Source organism: Pelodiscus sinensis, chromosome 8 (genome assembly GCF_049634645.1).
Source record: "Pelodiscus sinensis isolate JC-2024 chromosome 8, ASM4963464v1, whole genome shotgun sequence".
In the NCBI taxonomy this organism is placed as follows: domain Eukaryota; kingdom Metazoa; phylum Chordata; order Testudines; family Trionychidae; genus Pelodiscus; species Pelodiscus sinensis.
Window position 1 is genome coordinate 3391245 of NC_134718.1, and position 14698 is coordinate 3405942.

At 67.1% G+C, this 14698-nt stretch overlaps 1 protein-coding gene across 7 annotated transcripts in view; it reads left to right on the forward strand.

The window, feature by feature from the left end:
* Positions 1–12805, forward strand: part of PKD2L1 (polycystin 2 like 1, transient receptor potential cation channel) — a 31068-nt gene extending 18263 nt beyond the window's left edge. For all 7 annotated transcript variants that reach the window (XM_075934597.1, XM_075934596.1, XM_075934598.1 and 4 more), the window contains 9 exons: positions 447–617; positions 1895–2076; positions 4300–4420; positions 5351–5449; positions 5871–5992; positions 8564–8681; positions 8898–9034; positions 10552–10699; positions 12222–12805. In XM_075934597.1, the coding sequence (XP_075790712.1) occupies positions 447–617; positions 1895–2076; positions 4300–4420; positions 5351–5449; positions 5871–5992; positions 8564–8681; positions 8898–9034; positions 10552–10699; positions 12222–12422 (1299 nt within the window). In that variant the 3' untranslated portion in view covers positions 12423–12805. The remainder of the gene's footprint in view (positions 1–446; positions 618–1894; positions 2077–4299; positions 4421–5350; positions 5450–5870; positions 5993–8563; positions 8682–8897; positions 9035–10551; positions 10700–12221) is intronic.
* The last annotated feature ends 1893 nt before the right edge of the window (positions 12806–14698 follow it).

The following is a 14698-nucleotide window of genomic DNA, read 5'->3' on the forward strand; positions in this document are numbered from 1 at the left end:
CAGGGGCCCCGGGTCACAGAGCAGACAGCCCCCCCCCCCCCCCCCCCGGCACACGGGGCTAACCCAGAGCCTTGTTACCCGCTCAGGCTGGGCCTGGGTGTCTGGGCCAATCCACGTGTGGGGGAGTCGGTGGGAATCGCACAGCCCAGCGCAGGGGCCCCAGGTCACAGAGCAGACAGCCCCCCCCACGGCACACAGGGCTAACCCAGAGCCTTGTTACCCGCTCAGGCTGGGCCTGGGTGTCTGGGCCAGTCCGCGTGTGGGGGAGTCGGTGGGAATCGCAGCCCAGCGCAGGGGCCCCGGGTCACAGAGCAGACAGCCCCCCCCACGGCACACGGGGCTAACCCAGAGCCTCGCTGCCACCCCGTGTAGCCCCCGGGACTCGCTGACGTCTCTAGCCCCAGGGAACCTGCAGCCCCGCATAACCCGGCCCCCCCTCGTTCCAGCTCTCCATGGTCGCCATCGTGTTCCACATCTTCCGCACCATCGAGGTGAACCGGCTGATGGGGGAGCTGCTGCGGCACCCCGACATCTACGCGGACTTCGAGTTCCTGGCTTTCTGGCAGACCCAGTACAACAACATGAACGCCGTCAACCTCTTCTTCGCCTGGATCAAGGTGCGCCTGCTGGCCGGCCGCTGTGCCGGGCTCCCTCTGCGCACCGAGCGCAGGCGCAGGATAGGGGAGGGGACTCTCCCTCCGGGGCTCCCCCCTCCGCACAGCCGCTCTGCCCCGTGGGCTCTGTGCTTGGGGAGCTGGCGACGTGGTTCTCCCCAGCCACTACCCAAAACAATCCCCCACGTGGGTTCGTGGCTCGATCGAATAACGTTTCCTTTTGAAATGCCCTTCAGTCCCGTCCCCCCAAGTCTGCCCATTGGAAAAGCCAAGCCCGCAGGCGAAATCAGAGCCCAGCCCTTTGCACACAGGCGCCTGGCAACGTCCGTCTCCGCAGCCCGGCAGTGGCAGGCCTCCGAACCCGCCGCGCCGCGCAGGGAGTGTCCCGGCAGCCCTGCCCGGACCCCCTAGGGCCGACGGGAAGGTCACTTTCCAGACCCGCTGGACCGTGGCCCAGAGGGGTGACAGCTGGAGCTGATCCGGGTGGTGCTTTTCCCAGTGTGGACCCGCTGGGGCGGTGGTGGGCAGCCCGGCGGCCCATCGGGTGGCCCGCGAGACGCTTTGTTTACCGCTGGTGTCCGTCGGAGCAGGTTTCCCTGCCAGCCTGGCGAAGGCGACACGCCTGTAGACTCCCTGGGTGTCCAGTCCAGCGCTGCTGCGTGCCGTCGCCCCCGCCACTGTTCTAGGCCCGCCCACGCCGGGAGCCAAACCGCCCTGGCCCGCAGAGCGCTGCGGTTACAAACTCGCAGCCAGCTTTGGTGAAGGAGGGTGACTCGTGAGACGCTCTCGCTAGCCGAGGCCGCCCCTGGGCTAAGACAGCCGGCTCCTTTCCCACTGGCCACCCAGCAGCTGGCAACAGCCACCAGTCCACGCTGGGCCTGCTGAGACCCTTTCGGACTCAGGCAGCGACCGGCCTTTGGTACAGAGCCACTGGGCTTTACGTGGTATCCTACCCTTCTCTGGCCCTCATGTCCCTAGCCTGCAGTGCTTTTATCCTCCCTAGCCCTCTGGGAGGCAGGGCAGTGCTGTTATCCCCTTACACAGATGGGGTAACTGAGGCACAGGGTGACTAAGTGACTCACCCAAGGTCACACAGTAAGTCTGTGGCAGGAATGGTACCTACTCTACCTCCTGGACACCTGAGCTATTGGACATCCTTTCTTCTCTACCTTCTCTTCTGCCCTGCCGCGGCGTTTCTTGCTGTCAGGCGATCCCCTCGGCATGTGCATCTGTCTGGGAGGCGCCCACACCTTACCTCACCCCCGGCTTTCTTCTCCTAGATATTCAAGTACATCAGCTTCAACAAAACCATGACCCAGCTTTCCTCCACGCTGGCGCGCTGCGCCAAGGACATCCTGGGCTTTGCCATCATGTTCTTCATTGTGTTCTTCGCCTACGCCCAGCTGGGCTACCTTCTCTTCGGGACGCAGGTGGAGAACTTTAGCACCTTCATTAAATGCATGTAAGTACGTGCGCCTCTCTCCTCTTCCCTCCCGCCGCCTCTGCCCGGAGCCGCCCTCCTCTCCGGGAAGGCACGACGCAGTCGCATTGCGCCAGCCCGGCCCGGGGGCCCAGTGGCTGCTGCTAGTGAAACACGCTGCTTGTGACGGCCTGGCAGGCGCTGCGAGCCCACGTGTCCGGGGAACAGAGCTGGCTCCCCGCCCGACTCGCTCAGCATCAGCCCACCGGGCAGCTGCACCGTGGAACGGAAACGGAGCGCGTCTTGGCCTTCTCCTGGGGGGGCTCCGGGCGCTGGGCTGGGGCCGCCGGCCCTTTTCGTTCTTCGGGAAACGGCGTCTCCGCGATTCCGTGCACAGTGAAACTCGGCGTCACGCCGGCCGACTCCCGGGGATGGGAACGCCTTGCGGGCCCCGCACACCCAGCCGCCCTCGGCCTGCGCGGGGGCTGTGCTGAGCGCCCTGGCTGGGTCCAATAGGGACCGGCTGGGCCTGATCCGCAGACGCCCGTGGAAACGCCCGTTGAGTTGCGGCTGCCAGAGAATGATCTATCAGCCCTGACTCAGAGCGGGGCCCTCTGCCCCCGACCCTGCACCCCCGGAGCAGCCAGAACAGACCCCGCCGGCCAGTAGAACGGGGGGTTATTGCTGCTGCAGGACACAGCACAGACGGGACGTGGCTGCAGGAGTCAGGGCCAGGCAGCCCAAGACCCCTTGGGGTAGGGATCCATCGCCCCCCTAGACCTCCAGCACCCAGCTTAGTCTGTTCCCTTCGTGTTTCCCAGCCAGAAACTGCCGTCTCCCCCTCCTCCCTTTGTGTCTCCCCCTGGGAAGAGCCTTGTTATCAGCTCCGGCTGGGACTAGGTATCTGGGCAAATCCATGTGTGGGTGAGTCAGTGGGAATCGCAACCCAGCGCAGGGGACCCGGGTCACAGAGCAGACAGCCCCCCCCTCCCCCCCCCAGTCACACCTACCTGCCGGCAGGACGGTCTGTCTGCACAGCGGGCGCTCTGGCACAGCCAGCTGTTACACCCTGGCCCTGACCCCGGCCCTGACCCCGGCCCTGCTCTGATCCCGGGAGGGTACAAGTGACCACAGCCTACAGCTCGGTGTGTGGCCGATCACCGCAGGGCCTGCCAGGGAGGCGGGGGAGAAGCAGAGCCAGCCATCCCTGGAGATCTTCTGTGTCTTCAGCCAGCCATCCCTGGAGATCTTCTGTGTCTTCAGCCAGCCATCCCTGGAGATCTTGACGAGCGGGTTGGACAGACACCTCGGGGACAGTGCTGGGTCCTGCCGGGAGGGCAGGGCCTGGAGTTGGTACCTCTCGCGTCCCTCCATTCTAGCCTGGGGGTCTATGAAATCCCCCTCCCAGAAATCGCCCTACGAGGGCTGGAAATCCGGGGGCGAGCCCCATAAAGTTGCTCAGGAAAGGAGGCAGGAAGTGGCTGATCTCGGGGAAACGAGCCCCGCGAAGGGATTCTTCCGGGGCTGCCTCTTCCCCCTCCCCTCCTGCGGCTCTGTGCCTTCTAGCTGAAAGCAAAAGTCCCAGCCTCCTCGGCCCCAGCCGGGCCAGCCGTCCCCCTCCCAGCAGCGTGACCTGAGTGGGGGCCTCTGTCCCACGTAGCCAAACGGCCCTGGGAGAACCCCAGCGGATTTGCACGGCATCCCTGCGGCTCCAGGGCGGCGGGACCAGCGCGGGAGGCGGAGCTGGAACACGAGCTCGGCGCGTTCACTCGTGGGCTCTGGGCCGGTGGGGTCGCTGGGGAGGTGTCTGGCGTCGCTTAGCCCCGGCTCCTGCCTTACCCTGGGTCAGCGGGCCCAATGCCCGACCGGGTGCAATTGAACGTGAGGGGCGTTTCTCCACCTGACCCCCGAGGCTGCGTGCAAACACTAACGCCCAGTGAACAGCAGCCCCCTGCTGTGGCCGAAACAGGAGGCAGGGGGCTCATCAGAGCCAGGCCAGCCAAACACTGGGGGGACGCCCCCGGCGGGGTGCGGAGACGACTTTTATTCTGCACCCCTCAAGGGAGGCAAAATCCTTCTCTGTCACTTAGCTGCCCCGCACCCCTTTGGCACCCAGGGCAGCGTGCCAGAGGCACGGGAGCCGCACACAAGCACGCTGCATGACATCTCAAAGCCACCTGGGAAAGCGGGGGGGGCGGCGATGCCTGGGGGAAGAGGCGCTGGGCTGGCACTGGGCTGCTGACCTTGGGCCCTTTCTGCCCCCAGCTTCACCCAGTTTCGCATCATCCTTGGGGACTTTGACTACAACGCCATCGACAATGCCAACAGGGTGCTGGGGCCCATCTACTTCGTCACCTACGTGTTCTTCGTGTTCTTCGTGCTGCTGGTAAGAGCTCGCCCCAGGGCCGGGCCCCGCAGGCCAGGAGAGTCAGACGCGCAGGGACTCTCCTCCCGACCCCAGGGTTCAGGTCCGGGGGGAGAGCCCTTCTCCCAGCAGGGGAAGGGGGATTGCACCAGGGTGGCTCCCGCCCCTGGGCTAGCGGTGCCGGGGAGGCTGCTGCCCCCGGGTCCCTGTGCAGAGGGGGGCGAGGCAGGCTCGGGCCACGCCCACCAACGGGAGGGATTGGCAGACCCACGTTCTCGGCTCCGGAGGCAGAGCCATGGGAGCAGCAGGGTTGGGTTCGTGGGGCGCGGGGCCCAGGGAGTTCGTGGGGCGCGGGGCCCAGGGGGTTCGTGGGGCGCGGGGCCCAGGGGGATCCTTGCAGAGCCAGGCTTTGCCTCAGCCCACTGCGGTGAGCCGCTCCGAGAGCTCCGTGCCCCTCTAGGCGCCCTCCCTCGCCCCGGATTGTCAGGGGCAGTGTCACTGGGGGGCCAGGTGCCCACTCAATCCCTATGACAGACACTGTGGAGTGCAGCGGCCTGCGCCCACACGTGGCCTCTTCCCGCCCCACGGCTAGGCGAAGGGCCGGCGGGGGCTAGCGGGGGCCAGTGGGGGTGGCCGGGGGCGGGCGGGGGTTAGCGGGGGGCGGCCGGCGGGGGCCAGCGGGGGCCGGTGGGGGCGGCCGGGGGCGGGCAGGGGCCAGTGGGGGCAGGCAGGGGCCGGTGGGGGCGGCCGGGGGCCGGTGGGGGCGGCCGGGGGCCGGTGGGGGCGGCCGGGGGCCGGCGGGGGCCAGCGGGGGCCGGTGGGGGCCAGTGGGGGCGGGCGGGGGCTGGTGGGGGTGGCCGGCGGGGGCCAGCGGGGGCCGGGGGCGGGCGGGGGCTGGTGGGGGTGGCCGGCGGGGCTGCGTCTGCTCCAGCCCGTTGCTCCTTTCGCTAGAACATGTTCCTGGCCATCATCAACGACACCTACTCGGAGGTGAAGGAGGAGCTGTCCAGCCAGAAGAGCGAGCTGCAGCTCTCGGACATCCTGAAGCAGGTTGTAGGCCCCCCCCCCCCCCCCCAGCTTTGTCCTAACACACTCTGGAGCCAGGGCCCAGCGCCCGCCCCGCAGCCCGGCCCAGGAACAGGAGGGCGCCACCTCTGGAGCTCAGCATGGCGGGCCCTGGGCGCGGGGCAGGGCGAGCAAAGCGGGGGAGCTGGGGAGGGACCAAGCCATGGGCAGTGGCGCTCTCCTAAGCCCCCGTCCCTCCAGGCCCCACCGCAGGATCGGGGCCCGGGGCGGGGCAGAGCCCCGAGGTGGAGCCTGTCTGCCGGGGCGGCCCCCGGAAGCGAGCTCGCCCCGCGCCCCAGCCCAGTGGGGGGAGGGGCAGGCGCCGCAGGGGTCTGCCTGTTGCGCTGAGGCTCGAGGGCCCCGGCCTGCCCCACTTCTCCAGTGACCCCTGTGCACCGTGGCCCAGGGCTACCACAGGACGCTGGCCAGGCTGAAGCTGAAGAAGGAGCGGATCTCAGACGTGCAGAAAGCGCTCCAGAGCGGCGCCAGGGAGCTGGAGTTTGAGGATTTTAAGAACAGTTTGAGAGAGTAAGTTGGCCAGTTACCGGCCCCCGTGTCCCCGGACGCCCCTGCCCCCCCCTCCCGCTGCCGTGCGCTGTGCCCGAGCCCTGCTCCCCTCGTCGGGGGCTGCCCCCCTCCCGCTGCCGTGCGCCCTGCCTGAGCCCTGCTCCCCTCGTCGGGGGCTGCCCCCCGGGCGGGCCCCCCCCCTCCCGCTGCCGTGCGCCCTGCCCGAGCCCTGCTCCCCTCGTCGGGGGCTGCCCCCCGGGTGGGTCCCCCCCCTCCCGCTGCCGTGCGCCCTGCCCGAGCCCTGCTCCCCTCGTCGGGGGCTGCCCCCCGGGTGGGTCCCTCCCCCTCCCGCTGCCGTGCGCCCTGACCGAGCCCTGCTCCCCTCGTCGGGGGCTGCCCCCCGGGTGGGTCCCTCCCCCTCCCGCTGCCGTGCGCCCTGCCCGAGCCCTGCTCCCCTCGTCGGGGGCTGCCCCCTGGGCGGGCCCCTCCCCTCCCCTCCCGCTGCCGTGCGTCCTGCCCGAGCCCTGCTCCCCTCGTCGGGGGCTGCCCCCTGGGCGGGCCCCTCCCCTCCCCTCCCGCTGCCGTGCGTCCTGCCCGAGCCCTGCTCCCCTCGTCGGGGGCTGCCCCCTGGGCGGGCCCCTCCCCTCCCCTCCCGCTGCCGTGCGTCCTGCCCGAGCCCTGCTCCCCTCGTCGGGGGCTGCCCCCTGGGCGGGCCCCTCCCCTCCCCTCCCGCTGCCGTGCGTCCTGCCCGAGCCCTGCTCCCCTCGTCGGGGGCTGCCCCCTGGGCGGGCCCCTCCCCCCCCCTCCCGCTGCCGTGCGCCCTGCCCGAGCCCTGCTCCCCTCGTCGGGGGCTGCCCCCTGGGCGGGCCCCTCCCCTCCCCTCCCGCTGCCGTGCGTCCTGCCCGAGCCCTGCTCCCCTCGTCGGGGGCTGCCCCCTGGGCGGGCCCCTCCCCTCCCCTCCCGCTGCCGTGCGCCCTGCCCGAGCCCTGCTCCCCTCGTCGGGGGCTGCCCCCTGGGCGGGCCTCTCCCCTCCCCTCCCGCTGCCGTGCGTCCTGCCCGAGCCCTGCTCCCCTCGTCGGGGGCTGCCCCCTGGGCGGGCCCCTCCCCCCCCCCTCCCGCTGCCGTGCGTCCTGCCCGAGCCCTGCTCCCCTCGTCGGGGGCTGCCCCCTGGGCGGGCCCCTCCCCCCCCCTCCCGCTGCCGTGCGCCCTGCCCGAGCCCTGCTCCCCTCGTCGGGGGCTGCCCCCCGGGCGGGTCCCTCCCCTCCCGCTGCCGTGCGCCCTGCCCGAGCCCTGCTTTCCACAGTGGGTAGCACATCCAGGCAGAGAACCAGCTACTGCATCCACAGAGCCGCTGCCGCCCAGCGCCTGCTCCTCCGCCCCCGTGGCAGCCAGCTCCAGCTTGCTGGGTCGCTTTCAACCCAGCTGGCCCGAGCTCCTGCCCCGACCTGCCTCGGCTTTCCCTGGCTCTCCACTCTGGGCGGGAGGCAGCGCTGTGCCGTGGTCTGTACCCCCAGCCAGGGCGCTCTCTGCTTCCGCTAACTAGAGCGATGGATCTAGACCCTCCGGTCTCCAGCCGGCTCCTGGGAAGCAGGTAGCTCCCTGCGGGCACTGGGAAAGCAACCCGCCCTTCCCCTCCATTTAACGCCGCGCAGTAAGAAGGCTCATTCCTGTGCCGGTGGCGTTGGGTGGTGGCTCCTGTCGGCGCTGTGTCAACAAGGGATTGTTCGGTTCCCCGGCAGTTCTGAAAAACTGGGGCCAGGCGATTGTTTGGGGTGACCCAAAACTTTAATTTTTTCAGCAGAGTTGAAGAAACTTTGGCTTGGCTTTTGCGTTTTTGACCTTTGTACCTTGGCTCTCCAAACAGCCGTTTGGTCTCCCGATATCAAAATGCTTCCTCTGGACCGAGTGTGACGTAGTGGGGGTACCTGGCTGGTTTCTATGCTGCTGGCTCTGGGGTAACCCCCACTGGCTGCCGTGGGTACCACGACCCAGCAAAACAGGAGTCACTATGCAAACCAGTGGCCAGACACCCCCCATGGAGAGGAACAAAGGAAGGTGGATGCTGCCCTGGCTGGGGGGCAGGGCTGGAAGGGAGTTAGTTAGTGGCTGGCTGTCTGGGAGCATGGAGGAGACAGCCTAGGGAAAGGGGCTGGAGTTAGGGGCCCAGTCTCCCCCAACTCAAGGGGGCCTGAGGCATCCTAGCCCAGCTCTGTGACCAGATTCCATCTGTGCTGTGCTGTATCCTGGAGAGACAATAAACTTCCTCTATTCCACCGGCTGGTGCAGTCTGTTTGTGCCATTTCGGGGTGCAGGAGACGGGGGACCCCAACGCGCCATCACACCGTGTCAAAGCAAAGCGCGGCCGGCTGTGCGGGGTGTGTTCTCCGCTATTTGGCCACGCAGCTGTGAATTCTCAAAACGTTTTGTGTGTTGCCGATCCGGGGGGATCTGCCGAAACCAAACACACCTGCCATCCAATGTCACCACCTCGGGTTCTTCTAGCCCCCGACGTGCTGCTCTCATGCCGCGGCACGTCACCAGTGGGGCCGAACCGAGTCACCTGCCTTGGGTCCTCTTTGCCTCCTGCCGCAGGCTGGGCCACGCAGAGCACGAGATCACAGCCGCCTTCTCCAGGTTTGACACCGACGGGAACCAGATCCTGGACGAAGAGGAGCAGAAGCGCATGAGGAACGACCTAGAGGAGAAACGGGTAAAGGCGGGGGCTGAGTCGGGAGCCGGTGGTGACACAGCTCCCCCTCCAGAGTGCCTTGGGCCCTGTGCCCCGGCAGGCCTGGGGACTGGGGCAGTCGTGCCTGTGTTCTTGCGCGCCCTGCCGGGGATGGGAAGGCGCCGTTCTGACAGCCTGGCCTGTGTGAGCGACCTAGGCCTGGTCGCTGCCGTCCGGCCGACGCTCTCTGCCTTCCAGGTCGCCTTGAGCGCCGAGATTGAAAACCTGGGCAAGTCCTACGGTGACGACAGCCCAGGGGACAAGCTGAGCCTCGTGGATGCAAAGAACAATCACGCCAACAAGGCCGCCTGGGTGTCCGAGGAGGAATTCCAGAGGTGGGTCACTGCGGGGGCTGGGCCAGCGCCGGGAAGCAAAGGGCACGGTTTCCTGCTGTCCCGCCCCCTCGTGGAGCCACGCCCACCTGGGCCTCGCGGGCATGACCTGGTCCTGGCCCCCCGCATGGCTGAGGGCGTCCGCTCAGGGCGAATCGCTCAGACCCGGGGCTCCTTGCAGCCCCGACTGGAGACCTGCAAACAGGCCACACGCCCGTCCCACCGAGCGCTCCAGCCGCCAATCCGGCCAGCCGGAACCTCCCGAGCAAACCCCCCAGGCACCCCAGCTCTCCCTGCGCCCCCATCAGCATAGCCACTGGCTGAGCCTTCCTCGCCCATTGCCCTGCGCAGCGCACAGTCCTCACGCCACACACAGGTCTCATGCAAGTACACGAATAGCACACTCGGAATCAGTAGAGCACACGCTCTCACTGGACACCTCACATGGCCCCTTTTACCAACTTTTGGGGCAACCCCCCCCCCCCCCCCCCCCGGGTGCAGCAGTGACCTGTCTGATCCCCTTAAAATCCGGTAGCGTGACACCCGGCCAGGCAGGGCTGTGTCCAGCCCCTGTGACGGCAGGTCAGGTACCCCCCAAACCTGCACCCCTGTAGCAGCAAGATGAGACCCAGCCAGCCAGTAGAACAGAGAGGTTATTGCTTCTCCAGGACACAGCCCAGCACAGATGTGACGTGGCTGCAGGAGTCCGAGCCAGGCAGCCTCAGAGCCTTGGGGTGGGGTCCACCAGCCCCTGACCCCTCAGTTTGCAGCTTAGTCTCCTCTCTCCATGTTTTCCCAGCCAAGACTGCCCCTTCCCCAGCCACTCCTCCCCTTGTTCAGACCCCTTCCCTCATCAGGTGGGAGCCAGCTGGGCCATTGTCTATGTGGCATGAGGCTCTCAGGGCCCCCCCGGCAGTGCTACAGATGCAGGCCAGTAGGCGTCACCCCCAGCCCACACAGCACCCAGTGACAGAGGGGGCCAAGGGCCGCTGGAGCAAACAGCCCCCCACTGCTCACCCCTGCCTTAGGGAGCCAGGGCAGGGCCATGCTGCAGGCAGAGGGCGGAGGGGTGGCTGGCGCGTGGCAGAAGTCTGAGCGTCGGAGTCGCCCTGATTCGCGCCCGCTGAGCGGCTGGCCCTGCTCTCTGGGCTGGAGGGTGCAGGCTGCACGGGACGACTTCCCCGGGGAGCAGGGCCGGGCTGAGCGCCCAGCACCGCGGGTCCAGAGAGCCCGCTCTGCCACCGACTCACCGCAGGGCCCTTGGCCAGGCACCGAGATGCACTTGGGGCAGGGCTGGGGGCGGCTACCCCATGGGAGAGATCGTGGCTCCATCTACCCCGCCTGTTTCACGCGCGGTCCCGGGCCCAGATCCTCGGCCGGTCTCTCGGCAGAGCGCTGTGGGGGCAGAGCGGCGCTTGGCCAGCCGCGGCGGCGGGGATCTGGCCTGGCACGCCTTCGCGGTGGCTCCCCGCCCTGTGTCGTGGGGGAAGGCTGAGCAGGGCTCGCGCTCTCCTCCGCAGCCTCCTGCGCCGGGTCCTGCCGCTGGAGCGCGCCCTGGCCGGCCTCGTGCCCAAGATCGACGCGGTGGTGAGCAAGCTGGAGGCGCTGGAGAGAAACAAGCAGCAGCGGAAGGACCTGGTGGGGAAGCTGCTCTACAACATCAGCAAGGTCAGTCGGCGGGGGCAGCCCCCGCCCTTGTCCGCGAGCGCCTTGTTCTCCAGGCCCGGCGTGGCCAGGCCGGCGGCCCGAGGGTGCTCGGGGCCGTGCAGGACCGAGCCTTGTGTCTTAAGGGCCACTGCCACGCCAGACCTCTCGTCTGCGGGGCTTCCAGCCCCTGGCTCGGGCGACAGCTGCCACTTTGTCCAGGCCCCCTGGAGCACAGCGCTGGGGCTCGGTCGATGCCACCCGACACGGCAGCAGATCTGCGCCTGCTGGCCCAGGTTTGAGGTTGCCCTAGGACAGCAAGGAGGCCTCTGTCCTTCCTCTCAGGGAGGGCAGACGTTGCTGGAGGTCAGAGGTCTTCCTGGTGGTGGGGCTGGGCTCCAGCCTTCCTGCAGAGAGCCTGATAGGCCAACCCTGTCGTCTGACAAGGGTTGAAATGAACGGCTTGGTCAGAGCATAGAACACGGGCTTGGACCACCCGCATTCTAATCCCACTGCTGACACCAGCCCTCCAGTGATGCTGGCCAGGCTCCTGGGGTGTCTGCCCTGCAACCGCGGGCTGTCCCTGCAGCACATGGAGATGTGCAGGAGCTAGCCAGCGTGGGTACCACAGCAGCGAGGCCGCACATCATCGCAGGCTTCACTCCGCCTGTGCCTGCCTGCCCAAGATGCTGGGTAATTTCTTGTGGGGCTGCCCACAAGAAACTTCCCTGCTGCAGCACCCAGGCTGATGAGACCAAAGGCGGCTTGGCCACATCTCCGGGAGCTGCAGCTGCGCCCCATGGCTGAAGTGTAGACACACCCCACTGTCTCTGGCTTTCCTTTCCCACACTGCAAAATCGGGGCAGCCACTGGGGGCGCTGGAAGGGTTCGGCTCGTCGCGCTGGGGAGGTGGTGTGCGATGCGGGTTCGCGGTGGCAGGACGCGGCGGGGGCAGCGCTAGCCCCCTCTTCGGGCTGCACGTCGCCTGCAGACCGCGGCTGCGCTCAGACGGGCTGTTTGCGACTGCTGGCCGAGCGGCTTTGTACCCGCAACGCGCTGCCCAGAGCGAGGGCTGTGCCCGCTGTTCTCTGCCTAAACCACATGCTCCCGTCTGCTCCTGATCGGATGACTCCCAGGCCTCGATAAGAGCAGCTCCCTGGATGCCGTCCAACGGTGGTGGATTGGTGGCGCTGTCGGCGGGCCAGGCCGATTAATGGCCAGCTCTGTGGACGCTGTTCAGAGCCCCCCCGGCTGTGCCGCGTGCACAGAGCTCTGCTGAGCGGGCCTTGGAAACCGGCCTTTGCCAGACAGGCTTGCAGGCAGCAAGGAGCAGCCCTGGCCTGGCACAAGGACATTGAGCCCCTGTTCAAGCGCTCTAGCCAGCCCTGGTGGGCCTGGTAGGTCTCCGGGGCTTGGAGAGGAGACCCCAGTGGGAGTGTGCAGCCCGACGCCCGTGGCCCAGCCCGCCGGGCCCTCCCCATCGCTGCAGGCGGAAACTTTGGTGGCTTCCGTGGTGCAAACGGGCATTTCTCCCCCCCGGTAACAGGAGGAGCCCAGCCAGGAAGACCTGCTCCATCGGAACCTAGACCCGCTGGCGCAGGAGAGCCAGGACGGCCGGGAGCCAGAGCACGTGCCGGGAAGCTGTCCCCCGACCGGCAACAGCATCTACCCCAGCCTGCCCACGGCGGGTTTGCTGGGCACCCCGGCGCCCAAGAACACCCGGCCCCAGCCCAACGTGCACTTCTGACCCCCAGCAGAAAGCTCCCCCGGGACCCCAGGGCCCGCAGTCAGTCTCAGCTCATCCCCCCGTGTTAGACTAGCCGCAAAGACACAGGCTGCACCCGAGCCGCCTGTCCCAGCTGGCGGGTGCGGAATCGTGGGTTGTGCTCGCTGCCAGCTTGTGTAACGCGTAGATCTAGGGCTCCAGGCTCGCGCCGCCGGCCGAAAGGGAGCGTCCGGGCCTCCAGGCAGACTTTGCTGCTGGCTCCAAAGTCTCTACACCGGCTGAACTCCTCCCGTCCCCCGCCTCATCTCCCCAAGATCTGACACGCCTGAACTGAGGAAATCTGACCCAGAGCGGATCGCGCGCACATGCACACACACACGCACGAATAAGACAGGATGAATGCACCACCCCTGCGTGCGCATGCACGCGCACACACACACACACGCACGAATAAGACGGGATGCATGCACCACCCCTGCACACGCACGCATGCACGCACACACACACACACTCACGAATAAGACGGGATGCATGCACCACCCCTGCGCACGCACGCATGCACGCACACACACACACACGCACGAATAAGACGGGATGCATGCACCACCCCTGCACACGCACGCATGCACGCACACACACACACACGCACGAATAAGACGGGATGCATGCACCACCCCTGCGCACGCACGCGCGCGCACACACACACACACACACGCACGAATAAGACGGGATGCATGCACCACCCCTGCGCGCGCGCGCGCACACACACGAATAAGACGGGATGCATGCACCACCCCTGCGCGCGCGCACACACACACACACACACACACACACACACACGCACGAATAAGACGGGATGCATGCACCACCCCTGCGCGCGCGCGCACACACACACGAATAAGACGGGATGCATGCACCACCCTTACACACACACACACACACACACACAATGGGATGCATGCACCACCCTTACACACACACACACACACACACACACACACACACACGAATAAGACGGGATGCATGCACCACCCTTACACACACACACACACACACACACACACACACAATGGGATGCATGCACCACCCTTACACACACACACACACACACACACACACACAATGGGATGCATGCACCACCCTTACACACACACACACACACACACACACACACACACACACACACAATGGGATGCATGCACCACCCTTACACACACACACACACACACACACACACACACAATGGGATGCATGCACCACCCTTACACACACACACACACACACACACACACACACACACACAATGGGATGCATGCACCACCCTTACACACACACACACACACACACACACACACACAATGGGATGCATGCACCACCCTTACACACACACACACACACACACACACACACACACCCCGGGATGCCTGTACCACCCTTACACACACACACACACACACACACACACACAATGGGATGCATGCACCACCCTTACACACACACACACACACACACACACACACACTTCCTCCACTTGCCCTCTGTCCCTGGCTGGCAGCCCTGCCTCCCGCTCCGGCTGCTGGCCCAGCGGGAGCCGAGGCGTCTGGCTGCAGTCTGGGTCTGGGGGCTGTGCTGCTGACCGCAGTGTTGAAAGGGGGGATTGCCAGGGGTTGCCGATTGAGCTGGGTCAGCGATTTGCTCCCAAAGCTGCTGCCCTGCAATCGGACAGGCCCCGCCCCTTTTTGGAGCCCCGCCCATCAGCCGGGCGGCAGGAGCCCTGTGGCCAGGCTGCTTCCAACTCACCTGTTGAGGCTCCGGTTCTCAGGGCCTTGGCCTGCCCATTTTCCTGGCCCAGCGGCAGAGGGGCCGTTTCGCGAGGCCGGCCGGTCCCGTGGCTCTAGCTCTGGGGCTGAGAAGGGCTGTGCCATGGAACCACTGGTGACGTCTCAGCGCCTGTCGAGTGTTCTCCGCGCTGGAGGGAGAGGCTGGGCTGGCTTCTAGCTGGTGCGCCTGGCAGTGAACTGGGTGGGGCGCGTTCACCCACTTAGAGTCCAGGTGTTTCTACATTCCCGAGCGCAGGGTCATCGCGGGCATGGTCCTGCCCACAGACGTGCATGCTGGCCCCAGCCATTGCGGGTCTCTGAGACGCCGCCTGGCAGGAGCAGCCGGCCCGCATGAGATCTGGGAGTTCAGAGAGGCCCACCCAAAGTACCCCCGTGGCCAGTGAAATGTGAATGGGTCAGACAAAGGGTGGCTCCGGCACCACCTCTGGGGCGGAGGCCGGCCGCTAATGCCCAGCA